This window comes from Ascaphus truei, chromosome 2 (assembly GCF_040206685.1).
Source record: "Ascaphus truei isolate aAscTru1 chromosome 2, aAscTru1.hap1, whole genome shotgun sequence".
Taxonomy (NCBI): Eukaryota; Metazoa; Chordata; class Amphibia; order Anura; family Ascaphidae; genus Ascaphus; species Ascaphus truei.
This window is the reverse complement of record NC_134484.1, coordinates 148,326,270-148,349,398: the sequence shown is the minus strand read 5'-3', so window position 1 is coordinate 148,349,398 and position 23,129 is coordinate 148,326,270. Positions and strand designations below refer to the sequence as shown.

The window sequence follows — 23,129 nt, the reverse complement described above, 5'->3', positions numbered from 1 at the left end:
TTTTAGGGCAAATGGATGGATTCGCCATGTGAGGGGAGAGGGGCATTATCCTGCATGAGCCCACGCAGTCGACCCATTAGGGCCATTAACCTTTTAACTTAATAGTAGTCCCAAAGGGGGGCTACACTAGGGATAATAATTTAACATTTTAAACTGCCACAGAAATAAGAAAGGGCTAAACATGCATTTCTAAAGCTGAAATGTAAGTGGGATTTTTAAAGCATTACCTTTTAGCAGACTTTCACAGTAACTTTTTACTGCCATTTCCCGCAGAGAAAAGCAATATAATACATTTAACCTCCAATAGGAGCGAGTAGTAAGGATCTGACATACAAATTGTGTCTGCCAGCAGGGATTTTCTTTTTTAGTCTTGCAGTTCTTGAGTTTACAATAGCTGTATTTAGTATATGTTTTTTATTGGTTAGTTTGCTTTACATTCTTATTTTTGAAAGTAATGAATTTTGCTTCTACAAAAGTTTTTTTTTTTTTTTTTAAATGTAAGAAGTCAGTATCACCCATATACAGTAGCGTCAGCCTGATTAGAGTAATATGGCAAGTTGAAAAAGAAAGTAATACAGCTGTACATCATACTGTAAGTCCTACTCCAGGGGATAATTGTAACCTCTCTTTCATGCTCTGAACAATAATAAAGTACTTGACATCATACTACCTGCATTGCTCCTTGATCCCGCATTTGTAAATTATTTACTATACCAGTTCTCAGCATTTAAAAAAAATGCAATTTGACTCAAAAATACACTTGAATATTCAATAAAAGTAGACAGCATTAAGCAATCTGCTAAATAATTTTTTTTCGTACCAGTCAGCAGCAGTAAATAGAATTATTACTATTTATAAGTATATGAAAGGTCTCACTTACTGTACAGTATATAGATCACAGTGGCATGCACTGTTTGTTTTACAGTAGGTAATAATACCATTTAACAGACCAGCAATAGATTTCTTCATATGTGAAATGATCATGTACATACAGTACTTTAAACTCGCATTGTTCTGTCCTTTATCTGTACTGTGCTGCACGAGAGAGATAACAAATACAGTATAACAGATTTTGACAGTGTCACACATTTCTTCACGGTATCATGCGAACACATGGAATATCTTTATTTATATAGCACCGTATTGTGTTTATATAATTATTAGCTATTGGTGTACTGTACATTATTCTAAGTGCAATGGCCTCAATAAACAGTAACTCAGTATTTTGTGATATTGTGAGTTTACAGACTCAGATATGTTGACCAACATGCCGCGTAAGCATCACACTACTATAGTAATAGCACCAGCTTTGACATTTTGACAAAATAATATCCAGACTGTATTTATTTTGCAGACAAGGTGAAAAATGCTCTTTTAAGTAGCACATTTTGTATGTATATATTATGACCTTGTTAGCTGTCTATAAGTAAACCATACAAGCCCTTGATCAGTTCAAAATAATTTTGCGGAAGCTATAACACATATATAGCACATGTATCCCCACCCTCTGTGAGATATGTGTTTACGGTGTACGTGTGGTACAATACCTGTGGCTCAACAAATGACTTAACACCTAGGATCCGTCTGATCCAGCGACGTGTGCTTTCAGCGATGAGTCCGTCTCCGCGTGGGGTCGTATCCCACTGGAGTGTCCCACTGTGATGACAGTCTTTGTATCTTGAGAGGTGGTCTGGTCCCATACCACAATTATCAGGGCTGCGCAGCGTTTGCAGCTGTGTCCCTGATCTATCAAACAGCTAATGGGGCAGGGTCCCTACCTAAGGGCCTGTCCCTATAGCAACCACAATCTGGACAGGTGGGTCGGGAACCAAGCTGGGGCATAAGGGGAATCTGGCCTAGTGTAGAGGGTCACGGATCCCTGCATCTACCTCCTATCTTGACCTTGTCCCAGAACCGACTGAACCGCGAGGTCTGAGCACGCAAAATGTATCTCTTCCCTGCTGCAGAGAATACTGGTGCCCTATTGGCTATGAGGCGTCACAAGTTCCCGCCTCCTAAGGCTCATGGCTGTAATGGCCGCCGCAGTTACTGTCCACTGCGCATGCGCAATAGAAACAAGATGGCAGCGCCCTAGCGTTCAGGCCGCCGCAGAGCCTCCAGAGCACTGGAGAGCTCCTGCACACTGCCCCCACCTTCCTGTCTAACCGCCCGGGGCCGCCATGGACTCTGGTGGCACCCACACCCCGCAGTCCCTCCTACCGCAGAAGTGGTAAGGGAGAAGCGAAGGGGAGCCCAGAGGGGAACCTGGCCTATACATATAAAGCATGTGGCTATGAAGGTACAGTAAATGTGGGCATAGTGTAGCTTTATTGCTTGCTCTTCTACAATCATCTATAGTACATTAAAACCCAGAGGGTTATGTATCAAAGTCTCTGGGCTGCAAAACTGAGGCAAAAGTGTTCCAGAAGAAGTTCTAGAAGAAGAAATTAGATTTTTTTCCTACTTCAATAGATATTGCTCAGTTTTTTTTTGCTCCACTTTGTCCTGTTTGTTTTTGCAGGCGGTGAGCGCTGATACGGTACATAACACCCAAAGTATATTTCAGTGTATTTTGATAAAAGCTACACAACTAAACTGTGCATTATTATTCACACATGAAAAATCCTCTGTGTGCATATGGTATGGTACAATAGGAATGCTGTAAAATGAGGACAGAGCTGAAGAGGCCGCAATGCATTACTCTGCAATGCTTTGCCTCAGAACTGAAAATGAACGCATAAGGATTAAGCAGTCTAACACCAACTACATTTTTATAAGAAACAAAAGAATTACATTTGTAGATTAACTACTGTAATTAAATTGTGGTGGGAAGAATAAAAACTCCAAACCGTCTCTGACCAGTGGAACATCAATATACCCCAGGCTAGGCAAAACTCTTTCTGTTTTACACTGCACATGATTACAGTCCAGTTTGAATACCCTGTGACTCCCTATGCATCAACGGCTAGTAGCACTGTGGGGACTCTTCCAGCAGTGGGGTATAGGCACCTGAGTGTGTCCAGGCACCGCTCCTAAGACTCCACCCAGCAGTAGCTTACGCCAACCTGTCTGACTCTGACCACCCAGTCTTCTTCAGGTGACCCTGGCCATTGGCAACTAGATCCCCTCCAGACGTCCTGAGCAACATTAGACCGCAAGGTGACTCCGAACAGCAATAGCCCTCTGCTTCAGCACAGTTTGCCCTTTAGGTCAACACAGACTGTAGCTCCCTGGCGGGGAAGTTGAGCCCCGGTTATGGTATGCCAGAGTCCCCTGGACACTACACCTAGCCTCCCTCTTTCTCTGGCACTCTCACTGAAAGCATACCTCATATCTTCCAGTTCTGCTTCACTGAAAGCCTGTCCTGGTGATCTTAGCACCTCTAAATGTAACAGTGTTTCCTCCCCTCTCTGGGAGATTCTGCCATTACATGGTGTGGTGTGGTGCATGCCTGCTGGCTCACAGTAGATCTGAGTCTCCCGTGTTGTTGTGGAGAACAGGACAAGCTTCTGGGGTAGTAACTGATCCTTTCTCACAGTGACAGCGCCTCCATCTCTTGCAGGCCCCAGGGATGTGGGGACAATCCCGGCAGGAGAACTTATTTCCCCTCTCCCGGATAGATTGTAGTCTCAGGCAGGAAGATACCTTTGACCAGGATCACTTTATTCTGACAGCACACTCAGTTGGTACAGCATACACATCAGAAATCACTTCTTGTGACTTCCCCCTCAGGATGTACCCTCAACCTACACACCAGGCCAAGGGGCCCTGAAGCAGTCCTTGCTCTTTCCTTACTCCCTGGTGGAGTAAGGGGTATATTCTCCCATCCACTCCCCTAGGGGAGGGAATACAGAATGGCAGAGCGCTGCACAATTTTTTGGGTAGACCAGCCTCTCTTAAGGAGGTAGAGGCACTGACTAAATTTAGCAGTGCAGCTCCTTAAGTACAAGACAAGTAGGTACAAGGTCTGAGTCCCTGATTGACCACACACAGGCCTAGTCGCACCGCCTCCCCTGTCAATCAAGAAGCTACTGTGAGTGGGGAAAACCCATGATAGCTCCTGGCAGCCTGTTCTTACCAGGGCTTACTGCCAGGAAGGGAAGACTGGTAGTTATAAACCAGTCCTGGCTACATATGTATAACATTTTATGTGTTAATATGATTATTCTTAACTTTTTATCTATAAAATTGTACAGATACAGCCACCAGTATTAGAACAGTAATACCTCAACATTTCTGTGAGACTCTTAATGGCCCATTGGATTAACACAGCGGGGGGGGAGGGGGGTCCCTGAAGTCCCATTCAAACTGAATGGGACTTCAGGGACCCCTGCTGTGTTAATCGGATGGGCCATTAATAATCTCACAGAAATGTTGAGGTATTTACTGTGAGACTGTCCCAGAATTTCCCAGACAAGAGTTACTGTGTTCAATATATTTATATGTGTATACTCCTATGCAAATATCCAAATATACTATCTTGTGACGCGTCAGGGTGCTAGAGAGTTCAATGGGCAAATGGCAAGCTCCAATCAAAATGACGGGTATATAAGCCCTTTGATGTGGGTGGAAACAAACTCACCCGATGAAGCGAATCTAAGTGAAATGCGTAGAGTGAGTTGGAGCCTACCGGTGACAGCCAAAGAAGCAAGAGAACATCAGAGAGCGACCTCCTCCCGCAGGACCAGCAGACCAGAAATCAAGTGACGTCACTAGCCATGGAAGCGCGCTGAGGAGGACGCGGATGCCCTCAATGCAGTGAGAGCTAGTGGTGAGACTGCAGCACACCCGGCTCTCGGGTCACAACTAATACTGCCTGTAACTTCAGACTTGATGTAAGCCTAGAATCAGGGGTTGTATATGGGAGTAAATCGTCTGTTCAATCTACACTATTGTTGTTTCTTCTTATGTTTTGAGCACACCAGAACATAGTTTACTATTGCCACAGTTTTGGAAATGCCATTTTAAAAAGTGCAAAGTGTGAGTAGGATCATAGAAGACTTACCATCATTTCATCAGCACTATTGTGTTACTACTCTATATAGTTTTTATTTTTTGTCAATTTTATACAGTCACCGCTCCTCTCATTGTTTGGAAGTATACTTTACTGACAGTCTGGATGAGTCTTTCTGTTAGTGGCAGAGATATTAACAATAGGACAAAATTACCTCTTATGTTACCGTGGTGCCTTTGTGGGGTCCATGGGCACAGCAGAGACTTGACTTCTACAGACAGGCTGTTTTGGAAGTAAGGTAGATTAAAGGGGAAAGGAACCAGGCCATGGTAGGGAAGGTATAAACAGACAAGGCAATATGAGCTTCTTATCACCGTGGGCAAAAAAGAGAGAGTAGAGAAGCCTAGAAAGCTGTGGGAGAGGAGAGCTCTGTGGAGCTGTGGAAGAATAAAAGAGCTCATGTAAGATGGGGGCTGTGGGAGAAAAAGAAGAGTCAGGGAAGCTGTGGGGCAGAACGGGATGGGAGAGCACTGGGGAGCTGTGTGAGGATAGGGTGAGCCAATAAGCACAGTGTGGGACAGAAGAGTTCTGGAAAGTAATGGGTAATGGGTGTGGGGGATCTCCAGGTAAATGTGGGAGAACAGTTTAGTAAGAGCTCTAGGAAGTGATGTGGCTAGTGTGGAGGGAGAGTTCAGGGGGGCTGTTTGGTATGTGAATCTAAGGAGACGGGCTGGATTTGGAAAGGCAAGAGGGAGACTCCCATACAGGTGTTACTGCAGCAGGTGGCTCTGATGGAGCATAGGGTAAGAGGCATGGAGAGAATTGATACAGAGAGTGGGGTTCACAGAAAGAAAAACGTCTCAGTCCACCGTGATATTTATTGGGAGGAAATAAACACTCTTTTTACATTTAGCCTTTCTTCCTCCATCACTTCTGTCCTCCTGTCTGCTTTCCTGTTAATCTCCAACAACAGAGTAAAATATAAAAGCAGATATAAAAGAAAGAACACAGTGTATAATCCACAAATCCCAGAGGAAGCCATTAACCTGATGAAATGCATAGGATGAGCCACTAAAGACACCGTATCCAATGTTGATGGCAACCTTGGTTTCTCGGAATGTCTGGACCAGCGACTATGAGAGGCTGCAGTGTACAGGCGGCCCCCCAACTGCATCCATATTCCATACCGCGGAACAAAGGCCCATTGTTAAAAGACTTCTTGTGAATGTATTTTAATCATCTGTGTCCCAAGTAAATCTAGTCTTACACTATTGTGCTTTTCTCTCTTCTGTTTCTCAGAGGTTGTTTGGAGTATCTGCAAGGACCAAACATGTATCCATTCATGTGTGATTTATATTCATAAAGTGTAAGTATAAATAGCCACCTACAGTACTTACTAGTGACTTAAACCTTTACTAACAGTATAGTAAAAAAAATATTCAGTACAACACTAATAGTTTGCAGATCAAAATTTAATGACATTCTTATCGTGGAAACTTTAAATAAAATATATAAAAAGTTAATTTAATCAATAAATATTGTTCAGACTGCAATAAAATATGCAAAAACAACAGTACAATAAATACATCATTTACCATATTCTCTGAATATAACATTTAAGCAAACGTATATAAAAATATTCCATGATCATCATTTTTTAAACATTTGAATTACATAGAGGACAATATTTCAGGATACAATCAATTTTCAAAGGGATAAATAGTCACTATACATAGCAGTAAAATCATTCAATATATACTAAAACAACTTTAGACAGTGATGGGAATATGTCTCTTATCTTTACTCACATACTGTACATTCTGAGTAGTATAAAGGGATATTTTCATTTTCAAGCCATTATGAACTAGGTGAAATTAACAAGCTGTTGATTTTGGCCCCAAACAATCTATTTTTTCATGCATGTTTTGAAGAAATAGAGGCTCTGGAACCTGAAAAGTTGCATGAAATATATGTTTGGGCCACAATTTTCATATGCTACAGAATTATTTCCGTTTAATCTGCAGCATATACTGTAGAATAAAAATTGGCACACTTTGAACGTTTATCATCTTTGTTACTTGTAGAACCTCCTAAACCATGCAATGGTGTCGTGGTAAAATGGAGAGTGTGGCTGACTTGTGAATCATGTTTGTTCAATTGTAATATTTTCCTGAGAAAGGGAGAAACTAAAAATAAATATGTCAAATGAAAAAAAGATATACAGTACATCTGAAACAGTTTTTTCTAAGTTTATCTATGTCTTTGTCTCACTTCAAAAGTAACTTTGAGATAAACCATAGAAGGTTGGCCAATTACCAGTACTACCCTTTTCATTATATATACTGTATAATGCATTGTGCAGTATACAGTATGTCAAATTATTGACATAATTATTTAGGCTGCAAACTCTTACGCTTATATCAAAGCTTCCAGTAAACCAATAAATGTACAGCTAATGTACTAATATTCCATTCCTATGTGTTTTGTAGTATATACACAACTTCTTCAGGGAAAGATTCCCTGAAGTAGTGTATATACTACGAAACGTGTAGGAATGTGATATTAGTACATTCACTGCACATTTATTGGTTTACTGGAAGCTTTGATATAGCCGTAAGAGTTTGCAGCCCTATGGTGCCTTTGACTTTCCCAGTGAGTCGTGTGTAAAAGCGACATAACCAGCAATGTCATCGGTGCACGCCAGAGCTCGGTGCGAGTGCTCAGCGTTTACCGTCGGTGCAGAGGGATCTGTGCACAAGCGCAAAATAACAGAAGACCGGACGGACACAGATGACTGCAAACTAATCTCTAGAGACACCAGGAACCAGCAGCCCACTGAGAGGAGGATGAGAATCTCCATCCAGGTTAAAGACTGTGGCACCATCTGATCGTTGTGGGGATCAGCTGCCTGTTCCAGTATGGCAACATGTTCATAACATGTCTTGCTGATATACTTTATATTTGATGTATGTGCATACATTACCTACTGATTAAATTTTCATCTTTTAAATACATAATTCAGTATGAGATCTTTTGCGCTGTTTTCTTTTTGTTTTTGTAATAGCCTCATAGGATGTTGAGCCATTCTATATAAGCAGCTGCAGAATCTCAAGTTTGGTCCTAACAAAGGTTTAATCACTATTGTTTGTTGATTTATCAGTGATATATATATATATAGACAAATGGAGACCAGGGGATCCTGATAGCCAAAAAGAGACAGCACACTGCAGGTATGGTGCAGGCCGCAGGCGGCCTTGTGTTACTGAATACACTTTTTTGATACCATACCTGCAGTGTGCTGTCTCTTTTTGGCTATCAGGATCCCCTGGTCTCCATTTGTCTACATACTCCTTATGGGACAAGCATCTGCCTCCTGCTACAAAACCGTGAGTGCTAATCTCCATACCTAACTATATATATAATATAATACAGTGAATACTATTGTAATAATTTATTTCGCATCACGGATCATATTTGAATAGATATTATTAAAGCACTAATACTGACACTAATATATATATAATCACTATCTGCTGTGTGGTTTATTCACCTTCTGTTCTGGGGCCCCTACTCTTTTCAGTCTTCATGACTGATCAAACCACAGCTTGTATGTGAGCTTCAATACACATGTACGCGGTTGGCACAATCTTATCTGCCCACAGCCTTACCCTCACTGACCTTGGACATGTACTATGATCAGAGGCTTCTGTAATAATAGATACTGTATTACAGAAGCCTATGATATAAATATAATATTGATGCGGTTATTAAGGCATTATTAACGATTGCGTTAATTCCCACATCGCAATTTTGCCCGAATATCACACCAAGTAAATTATTACCACCGTGTCGATGAATACCATCTTAAAATTGCGGCCATAACGCCCAGTAATTTTTTTTAATTCCACTTTAACAGAGCTTGATACTGTATATCAGGGCCTATGTATCAAATGTGTGACAATTGTGTGGAATGGGGTATTGTAGTCCCATATTGGGGGTTCTGAAGAACAGTACAAAACCTGACAAGTTTTTTTTATCATTGAAATAAGAAAGATAAAGTCAATATATGTAATGTACAATTGAAAGATAGTGCTAAATATTAAAAGGGGATATTGTAAAATAAATAGATAATGCTCTACGGTAAATGCATCTAGTGCTGATCCATAGAGCAGCTCATTTGACAGTTTCTCAGAGCCTCCTGGTATATTTTCCACTTAAAGCAGCAGTCCTGGCAACAAATTTTTTTAAATATGTTTGTAGCAGGGGGTCTTTGTGACTGAACCACATTAATATCAGCGCCAGGAACGCTCTGCTTCCTGAGATACATACCTTGGAAGGGGTACTGGTATGTCTGCGCAGTTTAAAGGTTCTGTATCACATGGGCCAATAGACTGTATCACATGGGCCGCAAGGGATGACATCACGGCTGCCTATTGGCCCGCAAGACGTGGGACATTTTAAGCTGCCATATCAATAGCCCCGACTATCCCCATCTGGGAAGCTACCGGCACCCCCTTGCGAGGTAAGTATCTCGGGAAGCAGGGTATCCCTGGGGCTGAAATTAACGTGGTTCAGATCAGGAAACTCCCTGCTTCAAATCTTTATAAATATATATATATATATATATATATATATATATATATATTTGAAGAAGAAAAAATTCAAAGTGTTGCAAGGAATACTGCTTTAAAAATGAGCAGATCATGTGGATAAAGAGAACAAAAATTTGAATATAGTGTGTAGCAAGTTCCATTGCAGTAGTTACAAATGATGAGTAGTCAAATCCATTGTTTAAAAAAAAAACATTAAAATGCTAGTAAAGATTCGTAACATTAAAAATAAATGACCTATTGCCAAAATAAGTACATTTGCCATTGTCATTGTTTTTCATGATACTTATTTTGTTTTATACTGTAAATGAGGTGATACATTGCTCTCATTAGGTTTTTTTTTTTGTAAATAAATCTACTGCCACCTTGCCTTCCACTTGGGCTTTTATAAATGGAGTGTTGCATTTCTTTCAGTTAGATTGTTTTCTTTCTTTTTAAGGGTGGCAAGTTCTTGCGCCAGTGAGTGTTTTCTATCAGCTTTGATTCATACAATATGTATCAAATAAAAAAAGTGTAAAACAGTCTGCTTGCCACGTGCCACGGCACCTAGTGGCTGTCCACATAGCGGGTACAAAAAACATAACATTGAAGTACTCCTAAAATATAACTACATACTGTTCTTTTTTTATTTTTAATCATCATTAGAAATGCTAAAATGAGTTTTTATTACTCAGGAAAAATGGCAGCCATCCTAATTTTAGTTAACAAAGCACAATGATATCTGTTTAATTGCTACAATAAATCAGCATTAATTCAGCAATATGGGTTTTACTCATATAGGGGTAAATTTTATATTCGTTTGAAAATGTGCTGAATGGCTGCTTCAAACTGATGTATATAGGATTTACCCCATGTTAGTTTCTTGACCCATGACCATGTCCTGACCTATAAAAAAAAAAAAAGTTGAACCGCCCCCTCCCCCCCCCATAATTTTCTCTAGATTCTGACGTTACCATGGTGACCTTTAGACTGCACTGGGCTCTGAGGAGAGCTTCACTTCTAGCACACCTAAAAGCTCTCATGCCTATATTTACTAAATGGAGCCTTGGATTTTAAAAATAAAAACAGTGTTGGAAATGGCCCGAAGAGATCTCCAAATGTAAACACAAATTGCAATCAGTGCAAACAACTGCTGAAACAAAAACAAGATAAGTCCACAGTACTGCCCCTTTTAGTCATTTTACATTTGACAGATTATTAACCAGAGTGTGGGGGTTAGCTCCTTCAGAATTCCTGAAAGTAACATTTCTTAATTCTCAATCAAACGCAGAATGAGTAATTTAGTAGCAAGGATCATTAATAAATTATGCACGATTCAAATGTTTATCTTAGACTCAATTTAAAAGCCCAAAGTGCGATGGTAGGGAGATCCCGAGTGCTTTTGCTTTACCCTCAGGTAGTTCTTTTTGATGATGTAGGTGTTTGTTAATGATTATTTCACAATGCAACTCAGGTCCAAAAAAACCATAGTGTTTGAATTTCTTGGTGTCAAAATTATGTTGCTAAAAAGAAGTAGAAGTAGAAAATGTCCGAAAATGTCAGTGGTATGTATGAAAGTCGTTATGTGACTTCTTACTGTATGACAGATAGGGCCAGATCTACAAACCTCCATTAAGTCAGGGCTCATAACATACTGTTTGCAGAATCAGTAAGAGACATAATATTCCCTGAGGCTAACACAAATCCACAAAGCTAACTATATGCAAAAACCATGTACATTAGTGATCTCATTAGCATAGGCTTAACAGCATATTAATTTAGCACGGCCTCGCATTAGCTTGAAATAACATGACTCGAGTTACCTAAAGATTGCGTTATCTCCCTCAAGACCCTGAAATCTGGAAAGAGAGAGAGAGAGAACTAGCTATTTTACTTGAGACCTAATTGATTTCCATCTATCTCTATATCTCTAGGGTGACAAGATTTTCAAAATGAAAAAACGGGACACAATAAAAAATTATTTATAAAACAAATTACATCACGTGACGCACCCCGTTGCCATGACAACGAGACACTGACGTCAGGTGGTGACATGTTGCCATGACAATGTGGCATCACGTGATGCCTCGGCACCATAATGCGTCCCGTTGGTGGGGGCTGCAGTGTGTGTCTCTGTGTATAGGATGTGGGCCCTGCAGTGTGTGTTTGTGTGTATATAAATAATGAAGACATTAATTAAAATTAAAATAATTAACAAATAAAAATTAAATAAATAATTGACAAATTAAAATTAAATAAAAAAAGGTAGGCATTAATTAAAATTAAAACGTTTAAAAATGTGACCTTCCTGACCTTACACTTTGCAAAATAGGGTCTCTTGCTCTCCTCGTGGCAGTCAGTGACATCACTGCCATGCAGGGCTGCAGACAGCTTTCTTGGGGCCCAGGAAGAATGTTTTCACTGGGGCCCTCTACCCACATTTCAGCGGCCTTGCGAGAACCCCCTTCTCACACGCCTCCTCACTCTCACCCCACCTCACACTCCCCAGTCACCCATTCCTCCCCCCCCCTCTCACCCAGTCCTTCCCCCCTCTCTCTTACACCCCCACCCCCATGTATTTTTCTCCCCTCCCCACACTCAACCTCCCTCCCCAATATATGTGCACACACAGTGACACACACACACAGTGACAAACACAAACAGCCCCCCCTCATACTTCCCCCTACTCTCCTCATACCTGCCCCCTCATACTTCCCTCTCTTCATCTCCCCTCATACCTCCTCTCCTCATACCTCTCCCTTCCCGTCCTTTCCTCATACCTACCCTCTCCCCCCTCCTTACATCTCCCCTCCTCATACCTTCCCCATCCCTCCTCATACCTGCCCCATCCCTCCTCATACTGCCCCATCCCTCCCCATACCTCCTCCTCCCCTCCCATACCTTCCTCTCAGCTCCTCATATCTCCCCCTCCTCATACCTTCCCCTCCCCTCCTCATACCTGCCCCATCCCTCCCCATACCTGCCCCATCCCTCCTCCTCCCCATACCTTCCCCTCCCCTCCTCATACCTTCCCCTCCCCTCCTCATACCATCCCCTTCAGCTCCTCATATCTCCCCTTGCTCATACCTTCCCCTCCCCCTCCTCATACCTTCCCCATTCCTCCTCATACCTGCTCCCTCCTTCCCCATACCTGCCCCATCCCTCCTCCTCCCCATACCTTCCCCTCCCCCTCCTCATACCTTCCCCATCCTTCCTCATACCTGCTCCATCCCTCCCCAAACCTGCCCCATCCCTCCCTCCCCCTACCTGCCCTATCCCTCCTCCTCCCCATACCTTCCCCTCCCCTCCTCATACCTTCCCCTCCCCCTCCTCATACCTTCCCCATCCCTCCTCATACCTGCTCCAATCCTCCCCATACCTTCCCCATCCCTCCCTCCCCATACCTGCCCTATCCCTCCTCCTCCCCATACCTTCACCTAGCTCCTCATATCTCCCCCGCCTCATACCTTCCCCTCCCCCTCCTCATATCTTCCCCACCCCTCCTCATACCCTCCCCACCCCTCCTCATACCCTCCCCACCCCTCCTCATACCCTCCCCATACCTTCCCCTCCCCTCCCCATACCCTGTTACATAGTTACATACATAGTAGATGAGGTTGAAAAAAGACTTCGGTCCATCAAGTTCAACCTATGCTAAATTTAGACAACAGATACTTTATCATATATCTATACTTATTGATCCAGAGGAAGGCAAACAAAAAACCTTATTAAGTTGAAAAATTAATTCCTTCCTGGCTCCAAGAATTGGCAATCGGATTAATCCCTGGATCAACATCCTTCCCATGTATACTTATTTGGTATATCCCTGTATACCTTTCCCATCTAAAAAGATATCCAACCTTTTTTTTGAACAAATCTATTGTATCTGCCATCACTGTCTCCATGGATAATGAATTCCACATTTTAACTGCCCTTACTGTAAAGAAACCTTTCCTTTGTTGCTGGTGAAATTTCCTTTCGTCCAACCTTAAGGGATGGCCCGAGTCCTTTGTACTGCCCGTGGGATGAATAGTTCTTTTGAAAGCTCCTTGTATTGTCCCTGAATATATTTGTATATAGTTATCATATCCCCTCTTAGACGCCTCTTTTCTAATGTAAATAAATCTAATTTAGCTAGCCTCTCCTCATAAGTTAGAATGTCCATCCCCTTTATGCATTTGGTGGCTCTTCTCTGTACTCTCTCTAGTTCCATAATGTCTTTTCTTAGGATTGGTGCCCAAAATTTTACTCCATATTCAAGGTGTGGTCTTACTAATGCTTTGTAAAGGGGCATAATTATGTTTACTTCCCTTCCATCCATTGCCCGTTTGATGCAAGATAAGATCTTGTTTGCCTTTGCAGCAACTGCATGACATTGGGCACTATTGCTAAGCCTGCTGTCTACAAGCACTCCTAAATCCTTCTCCATCAAGGATTCCCCCAATATATCTCCATTTAATTTGTAAGTCGCCTTTTTATTCTTGTATCCCAAATGCATAACCTTACATTTATCTGTATTTAACCTCATCTGCCATTTACCTGCCCATTTCCAGTCTCTCCAAGTTCTTCTGAAGAGAAATTACATCCTGCTCTGATTCTATTACGTTACACAATTTAGTATCATCAGCAAAGATGGAGACTTTGCTCTCGATCCCAACCTCAAGGTCATTAATAAACAAGTTAAAAAGCAGGGGTCCCAGTACCGATCCCTGAGGTACTCCACTCACGACTTTAGCCCAACCTGAAAAAGTTCCATTTATGACTACCCTCTGTTGTCTGTCCTTTAACCAGTTTTCAATCCAGGTGCATATATTATTGCTGAGTCCAACTTTCTTTATTTTGTACACCAAACTCTTGTGTGAAACCATATCAAAAGCCTTTGCAAAATCTAAGTAGACCACATCAACAGCATTACCCTGGTCTAGATTCCTACTTACCTCCTCAAAGAAACAAATAAAGTTAGTTTGGCAAGATCTATCCTTCATAAATCCATGCTGACTTTTACTAATAATTTTATTTTCCATTAGGTATTCCTGAATATTATCCCGTATTAAACCTTCAAGTGGTTTCCCTACTATTGAAGTCAGGCTTACAGGTCTGTAATTTCCCGGTTGTGATCTAGCTCCCTTTTTAAATATAGGCACCACATCTGCTTTACGCCAATTTTGTGGTACTGAGCCTATGGAAATGGAGTCCTTGAATATTAAATATAATGGTTTTGCTATTACTGAACTTAACTCGTTGAGAACACTTGGATGTATGCCATCGGGGCCAGGTGCCTTATTTACTTTAATTTTTTCAAGTCGCTTATGAACTTCTTCCTCAGTTAACCAATTGTTCAGTAATATGGAGGTTGTGGCTTCCTCATGCGGCACTACTATTGAACTTGATTCTTCCCTGGTAAACACAGAGGCAAAGAATTTGTTTAATACCTCAGCTTTTTCCTTATCTCCAATAATCTTCTTACCCATCTCACACTGAAAGGGTCCTATATTTTCTTTTCCCATTTTTTTGTTATTAAGGTACTTAAAGAATTTTTAAGGGTTGACCTCAGCTCCTCATATCTCCCCCTCCTCATACCTTTCCCTCAGCTCCTCATATCTCCCCCTGCTCATACCTTCCCCCCAGCTCCTCATTATCTCCCCCTCCTCATAGCTTCCCCTCAGCTCCTCATATCTCCCCCTCCTCATACCTTCCCCCCAGCTCCTCATATCTACCCCTCCTCATACCTTCCCCCCAGCTCCTTATATCTACCCCTCCTCATACCTTCCCCCCAGATCCTCATAATCTCCCCCTCCTCATAACTTCCCCTCAGCTCCTCATATCTCCCCCTCCTCATACCTTCCCCCCAGCTCCTCATATCTCCCCCTTCTCATACCTTCCCCCAACTCCTCATATCTCCCCCTCCTCATACCTTCCCCCCAGCTCCTCATACCTTCCCCCCAGCTCCTCATATCTCCCCCTCCTCATACCTTCCCCCCAGCTCCTCATATCTCCCCCTCCTCATACCTTCCCCCCAGCTCCTCATATCTCCCCGTCCTCATACCTTCCCGCCAGCTCCTATCTCCCCCTCCTCATACCTTACCCCCAGCTCCTAATATCTCCCCCTCCTCATACCTTCCCCTCAGCTCCTCATATCTCCCCCTCCTCATACCTTCCCCCCAGCTACTCATATCTCCCCCTCCTCATGCCTTCCCCCCAGCTCCTCATACCTTTCCCCCAGCTCCTCATATCTCCTCTCCTCATACCTTCCCCTCAGCTCCTCATATCTCCCCTTCTCAGACCTTCCCCTCAGCCCCTCCTATGACACACACAGACAGACAGGAGACACACACATAAACAGACAGGACACACACAGACAGGAGACACACACATAGACAGGCAGCACACAGACAGCACACACACAAACACCTACCTCTCTCTCACTGAGAAGCAGCTCACTCCATCCGGCCCGGTACTAAGCCCCGCCCCTGAGATCCTCTGACCTCCAACCAATCCCCTGCTTCTACTCTATAAGCCCAGCCCACCCAGCATTCTAACATGAAAAAAATACTACCCGGCTGCCGCATCCGCCTCCTTGGCGCCGTCGCCGCTCGCTCCCCCGCATATCACCCCCCCCCTGCGCACACTATCGCCGACTCCCCTGAGCTCCAGGGAGAAAAACCGGGACATTCCCAGGACGGACGGGCAACCAGGACAGCCCAGCAAAAACCGGTACTGTCCCGGCAAAAATGGGACGAATGGTCACCCTATATATCTCTCTATATCCCCTCAAACACTCTCTCTCCCCATATCTCTTAGCCTGGAGAGTGTTAGCGCACCATTAGGTCATACCTAGCTAATGTCTTGTTAAATCCCTGTGTTAAGTACAATGGAGCTCTGTGGATATACGTTGTAAGAAGAAACATCTTCATTAACTAAAGTCCGTTATAGTAACGAAAGGCAGGGGTGCATAATCTTTTCCCTCTGTGCCCCCCTTCCTGCACTCCACCCCTGCTCACGCCCCCCAACTGCTCGGCTCCAGCATCAAATGATGCTGTGGGATTATGTGATGGCATGGCAATGCGACGTCACGTGACCCAGTGACGTCATTTGATGCTGGGTTACTGTGACAACGAGTCGCTGGAAGCCAAGGTAAGTTAGTTACAGAGGCCTTGCATGGTCCCACCGCATTTAATTTAAATGCCTTGGGGGAGAGCGTGGGACCTCTGTAACTGCAGCACCCCCCCACCCCAGAACATTTCATGCCCCCCAGTTTGCGCACCCCTGACATAAGGGTTCATCACAACTCAAATCAGCACTTAACACTGCGTTGGTGAACTTTGAAGATACCCGTTAGCGCGTAACAATGCGTTAACTTAGGTTAATGCATGGCTCTCTAAGGAGCCTATTCATTAACCTGCAAAAGAATGGAAAAACACACCCTGTTGCATTCTTTAATCAGTTTTTGCATGTCCAAATAATTAAATAATAGCCATGATTTGCTTTCAGCTTTGCAAATTGGGTAGTATGCACATTTTGTATGCAAATGAAAAAATCTCAGAAAATAAGGTATTGAAATGCTATTCCATAAGCTACAATATTATAATTTGCAGGAAATTCTTGCCCAAAGATCTTGCCTCCTCCAGGCATATTGCGGGGGAATCCACTCTAGAGTGGTACTTTTTCCTTATACCTCATGAAAATACCTGGACACATTTTTTTTCAAGAATTGCTGAATAAATACCACATTTAAATGTTTAGAGATATTTCCTCACTAAAATGTCATGGCTTTTATTTAGGATGTAAACTTCAATGTCAAAAATGCCACTAATGGCAAACAAAATCCAGGATTAGGTTAACTATAACCTCGCAGTGAAGCTTCAGGCAAACCACCTTTGTCGAGAACAAATAATTGTTAATCAGATCATTAGAAATAAGCTGTTGCTTTTATATCAACCCTTTGCTTTCTAGACTACAATTTCCCTACAAATAAGTAAGTATGATCTTGCACAACTACTACTGTACTAATGAAAAACAGGAGACGATTACAGGTTGTCTATAACAGTAGTTTGTCAAATACTTTTTTAATATTTACTAGGCAAACCACAGGCCATTCTCAGGCTGTAGCAACAAATAATTTCCTTGAAGGTTTTTCGCATTTCCTGACTGCGAAATGCATATATCAAAGGGTCAATGACAGAATTGCACATTATAAGAATAAGGTACATATTGAAGTGGGACATAAAGCACACACAATAGAGGTTTTGTGGACAGGATATCATCAAAATCAGGTGGAGAAAGAAAGGAGCCCAGCAAACAATAAAAATGCCAAGCAGTATGGTCAGAGTGATAGCTCCCTTCATACTTGTCCTCTGATGAACCGAGTTATACCCCGGCAGAGCAGCTATTCTCTTTACATGAGTACGGGCCAACAAAAACATGTGTATATATAAAGAAACCATGAGAAAAAGCATAGTGAAAAACATTGTGATAAGACAGATAATGACATAAGTTGATTCATAATAAAGAATAAAGATAATCCCACATCCAGTGCAGAAACTCCATATGCATGCAATAATGACCCCAGCTCGCTTCATAGTCATGATGTTGTGGTAACGTAAAGCATAGAAGATGGTGACATACCTGTCTACTGCTATTGCAAGCAAGCTGCACATGGAAGCCACCACGGATATGCAAATCATTGAATCAAAAACATTGTCAATATGACGTACAAAGGCGTCTTCAATAATTAGATGCCTGTTGTTTATCAGATTTATGGTAAGTGTCTCCCATGCATTGGAAACACTAACTAACATGTCAGCTACAGCTAAACTGCAAACAAAAAAATACATAGGAGAATGCAAATTCTTGTTCTTAATAATGGCAGAGATGACTAGGATGTTCTCAAGGAGGCTTACAATGCCAAGGGCCAGAAACACCTCCGCTGCTATTACCACTTGTTCACATGATGAGGATTTAGTCTTGCTAGTTGGCACTGTGTTGTTGCCACCCAAGTTGCTTATGTTAAGTTCCAGTACAGGCAGCTGCAGGGATGAGTTCATCACTGAAAGAATACAAGGGCCTTTTCTTCCGATGGAGGGTTTTCAAGACTGTGGGCAGAGTACATTTTCACCAGAGCTGAAGTATCCTGACAAACACAAAAACATGAAATGACTAGTATTGAAAAAAAAATGTAAATAAAAAAATACATATGCCAATATATCGCTACAAAAGGATGTAATTTGCATGCATTTGATGTGTCAGAAGTGCTCTTATTCAGTTCAATGCAATAGGTCTTTCTACCAAGCCTGAGAATTTTAAGGCGAGAGAAGACCGAGTCCATTATAATATTCTCCCTTTCCTTTATAAACCACAAAAATACTTAACCTATGTACATGGGCGTCCGCAGGGGGGGGCAAGGGGGGGCGCTTGCCCCCCCCTGGATCCTGGGCTGCCTACAGCGGGGGACAGAGGGCACTGGCGTGACAGGATTTAGCGCGCTCACAATGTGCAAGGAAGCACGTGCGTATCTTCCCTGCTTCCCCCCCCCACCTGGGACCCCCCCTTCATCCCCCCGAGCCCACTCACAGCCGCTCGCGGCACTTCCTGTGCCTGCTGCTAGTGAGCGCGTGACTATCCGTGACGCAGAATCTTCCCGCTCCTCTACTGGTGGCTGCGCAGTGTCCCCCCTTCTTCCCCGGGTCTCCGTGGCTGCCCACCTGCCCAGGGTGATAGTAGGTAGGTGCAGGGGTGCGGCCGCCAGGGGGGGGAGGGGTTGCCTCCTGTCCTGGTGCTCCCTCCTGTCCTGGTGCTCCCTCCTGCCCTGGTGCTCCGCTCCCTCCTGTCCTGGTGCTCCATCCTGCCCTGGTGCTCCGATCCCTCCTGTCCTGGTGCTCCCTCCTGTCCTGGTGCTCCCTCCTGCCCTGGTGCTCCGCTCCCTCCTGTCCTGGTGCTCCCATCCCCCGTCCCCTTGGTGTGGAAGATGAGCGCGGGGGCGGGTAGTGGTGATGCACTTCTGGCTGGTCGGATTGCCGGCCTTCCCCCCCTCCCCCCTCCCGTCCCCAGGCACTTACATCCGGCGCTGCATCTCTTGCTCCACTTTGTGTGTGTGTGTGTGTGTGTCTGTCTGTCTGTCTGAGGCTGTGTGTGTCTGTCTCTCTGAGGCTGTGTGTGTGTGTGTGTGTGTGTGTGTGTGTGTGTGTCTGGTCACCCTTCAGAGAGGGAGAGTCTGAGAGAGGGAGAGTCTGAGAGAGGGAGAGTCTGAGAGAGGGAGAGTCTGAGAGAGGGAGAGTCTGAGAGAGGGAGAGTCTGAGAGAGTGAGAGTCTGAGAGAGTGAGAGTCTGAGAGAGTGAGAGGCAGAGTCCGAGAGACTGAGAGGGAGACACTGAGAGACTGAGAGGGAGAGACTGAGAGACTGAGAGGGAGAGTCTGAGAGACTGAGAGGGAGAGACTGAGAGGGAGAGAGGGAGAGTCTGAGAGGGAGAGACTGAGAGGGAGAGACTGAGAGGGAGAGACTGAGAGGGAGAGACTGAGAGGGAGAGACTGAGATGGAGAGACTGAGAGGGAGAGTCTGAGAGGGAGAGACTGAGAGACTGAGGGAGAGTGTGTGTGTTTGTGTCTATCTGTCTGTGAATGAATACAGACACCAACCCACAGTCAGTCAGTCACCCACCCAAGTGTCAGTCACACACGAGTCAGTCAGTCACCCACCCACCCAAGTGTCAGTCACCCACCCCGTCACCCACACACCCCCACACCCACTCTCTCTCTCTAGTTAAAATTATGCCCCCCCCCCCTGAAAACATTTCTGCGAACGCCCATGCCTATGTAACTAGCGTTTTTACATATTTTGCATACATATTTATGTTCATATGCATAAATTATATACCCCGGATTAAATACAGTAGGTTAAGTAGTTTTGTGGTATGTAAGGAGAGAAAGAGATTAATATAGTTTTCTCTCACTCTCCTCTGCTTATTGTCTCTCCATAAAATCCTAAATGGTGCATATGTGAAGTAGGCAAAAAGTCTTTGCTGAGACTTTCCATGTAAAATACAAACTCTCATTTTACTGAATGCAAAAAAAGGTATTTAATGTTGTGAGATTTTGGTTCATTTGCACACAAAATGTAATTGTGTTTTGCACAGATTTGCACAGTCAGTGAGAACTGTTTAATAAAAACAGCAAGATGTGTTTCAGTGTGCAAATGTGCATTTTCACACACACAAATATTATTCTCACAGTTTAAAGAATAGGCTTCAATTTAATCTGCCATCACCACTAACTTCCATTTATGTTATTTATTTATTTGGAAGTAAAAGTGACTCAGGACAGTACAGTGTGTTTGTTTGTTTCGTTCATGGGAAATGTCCTTCTTTTCCCATGTCTATTCCAACTTTAACCTCCCTGATCGTGCAGATATTCTAATTTCAGCAAATAACCATCTGTATCAACAAACTGCAGATTACATTTCAGGGTAAATACACTGTGTTGAAATGTTTTCTTTGGCCAACACAACATTTACTATAGGTGAATTAAAGATTTAGAACTACTGTATGATGACCAAGAGCTAACTACAGATTACATGTCAATAAATTGAGCGTTGCCTACATTTTTTTTATCACAAAGAACAACATTAGTGTCCTAACCTCTTACATCGTTTTCAGAAACCTTTCTGTAATTTAGATACTTAACAGTATAAAATATGAGTATTGCTGATGGATATTGCAAGATTTTTTCTAGGAATAAAAACGTTGGTGATTTCAGTATGACATATATCAAATGTTTATCTATCAAAGCCCATCAGTATCTTTACCTATCTGACCATGTCACATTCTAACTATGAAACCAAGGGGGGCAAAGACAAAAATCCCTATTATTATGGTGAGAAGCCGTTTACACAGTTAAAGATGCATTAACTTTCAGTCAATAAATACGCCGAGCAGTAAGTGGAAGTCAGCGTATGCAATAACTGGTAGTCAGTGTATTGTCAACTGTGCATAAACTAAGTCTCACCATATTGAACAGAGTGGGAAAGACTGAATCCAACTAAAACGTACAGTTAATGATGCATCAACTTCTATTCACTTACATGAGTCAATCCATTGCTAACTTTGTGTTGCCCAGTTTCCTCACTACATTGAAAGGGTGAGAGAGAACAGGAGAGTATAATCACTGTGAAGAAGATAATTGCTGCTCCTCCTGCTACTGTAAATATATAGCATGATTTAGAAGTCCTCCTCCGTGTCTCCTTTGTGCAGGCACAGGTACTCAGCAATCACTATTACCTTTCAATGCGCCATGTCTGGGTTTACCACCACTGTTTCTAGTCTCTTCATGCTGTGGGAGTACTTCACGCTATTCCATTCCCCAAGAGTATTACAAAACGGTTCACATTAAAGGTACAGATTTGTCCCTGTATTTTTCTGAAAGAACGATTTAGAATATGCTTATTGTTATTTATTTACCTGAGTTAGTATAGGCATCTTCATGAATTCTTATCTTATTGATTGTAAATTCCAGCTCTTGTTTCCCTTTCAGTGTCTGAAGTTTTCCCTGTCCGGTGCATCATTTATCAGGAGCTTGAGCTGTTCAGGAAAACCTGGGTATCTGAGCAGTGTGATGGATGCATTTTTTTAATCCACAGAACACAGACTTGCTATAAATCACACACTGTGCAGCTGTCTGTTTTATACCTTCATACACTTAATGACTCCAGTCTCTACATTCTGACTCCTCCTTTTCTTCCTTGTCACCGATCACCTCTCCTGAAACCACACATTGTGGGTTCAGAGCACCACCACATGGATTATACTAGTATATAAACACCACATGTATGTGGCCACAAAGCACAGAGCACTGCCATTCATTCTGTCACACTAACAGATACAATCAAATACAATTCTGTTAGAAAACAAAAGCTTTAATCTTAACAGATCAGTGTCAACTCCATCATTTTTATTTTATGTTCTCTTTATTGGTTTATTTACACACACACACACACACACACACACACACACACACACACACACACACACACACACACACACACACACACACACACACACACACACTTATATTGTATATACAAAAAGGATTATAAATGGCACACCACTGTTTAAAGAAATTTAACAAGGTATTAGCTTTTGGTGTTCACCTTCCGTTGATCCTGGCATCCCAAAGCTATCCTATATACTGGCAAGGTAGGAGAAAAAAGAAGGAGCACACAAAATGTGGTGGTATCAAAAGATTACCAAATGTATTAATGCATCAGAGCGTTATGTAGTAACATTTTCGGACAGGAGTCCCTTTCTCAAACCAAACACCTCAAAGTGACAAACAGTCAACAGTAAACATCTATATATACCCCCAAAGGTCAAAATAATTACCTTCCCCAGGCAAACCTAAAGTGCAGGGCTACAGCCAATCAGGCTGAAGATTGGCTGTAGCCCTGCACTTTAGGTGTTGCCTGGGGAAGGTAATTATTTTGACCTTTGGGGGTATATATAGATGTTTACTGTTGACTGTTTGTCACTTTTGAGGTGTTTGGTTTGAGAAAGGGACTCCTGTCCGGAAACGTTACTACATAACTCTCTGATGCATTA

The 23,129-nt window shown here is 42.8% G+C and overlaps 1 protein-coding gene across 2 annotated transcripts; it reads right to left on the bottom strand.

Moving 5' to 3' along the window:
• Positions 1–16,798: 16,798 nt before the first annotated feature.
• On the bottom strand, positions 16,799–22,239 carry MC5R (melanocortin 5 receptor). Of its 2 annotated transcripts, XM_075585428.1 has the most exons (3): positions 21,993–22,239; positions 21,617–21,659; positions 16,799–18,673 (listed from the first exon to the last, which is right to left on the bottom strand). In XM_075585428.1, exon 3 carries the CDS (start codon positions 18,585–18,587, stop codon positions 17,610–17,612), a length of 978 nt encoding a protein of 325 aa, XP_075441543.1. In that variant the 5' UTR covers positions 18,588–18,673; positions 21,617–21,659; positions 21,993–22,239; the 3' UTR covers positions 16,799–17,609. The 2 variants fall into 2 exon arrangements, with proteins under 2 accessions (XP_075441543.1, XP_075441542.1); XM_075585427.1 differs by lacking the exon at positions 21,617–21,659.
• Between the last annotated feature and the right edge of the window lie 890 nt (positions 22,240–23,129).

Bases quoted from the DNA above. Each gene is read 5' to 3' on its own strand.
- MC5R (XM_075585428.1), bottom strand. From the start codon at position 18,587: ATGAACTCATCCCTGCAGCTGCCTGTACTGGAACTTAACATAAGCAAC.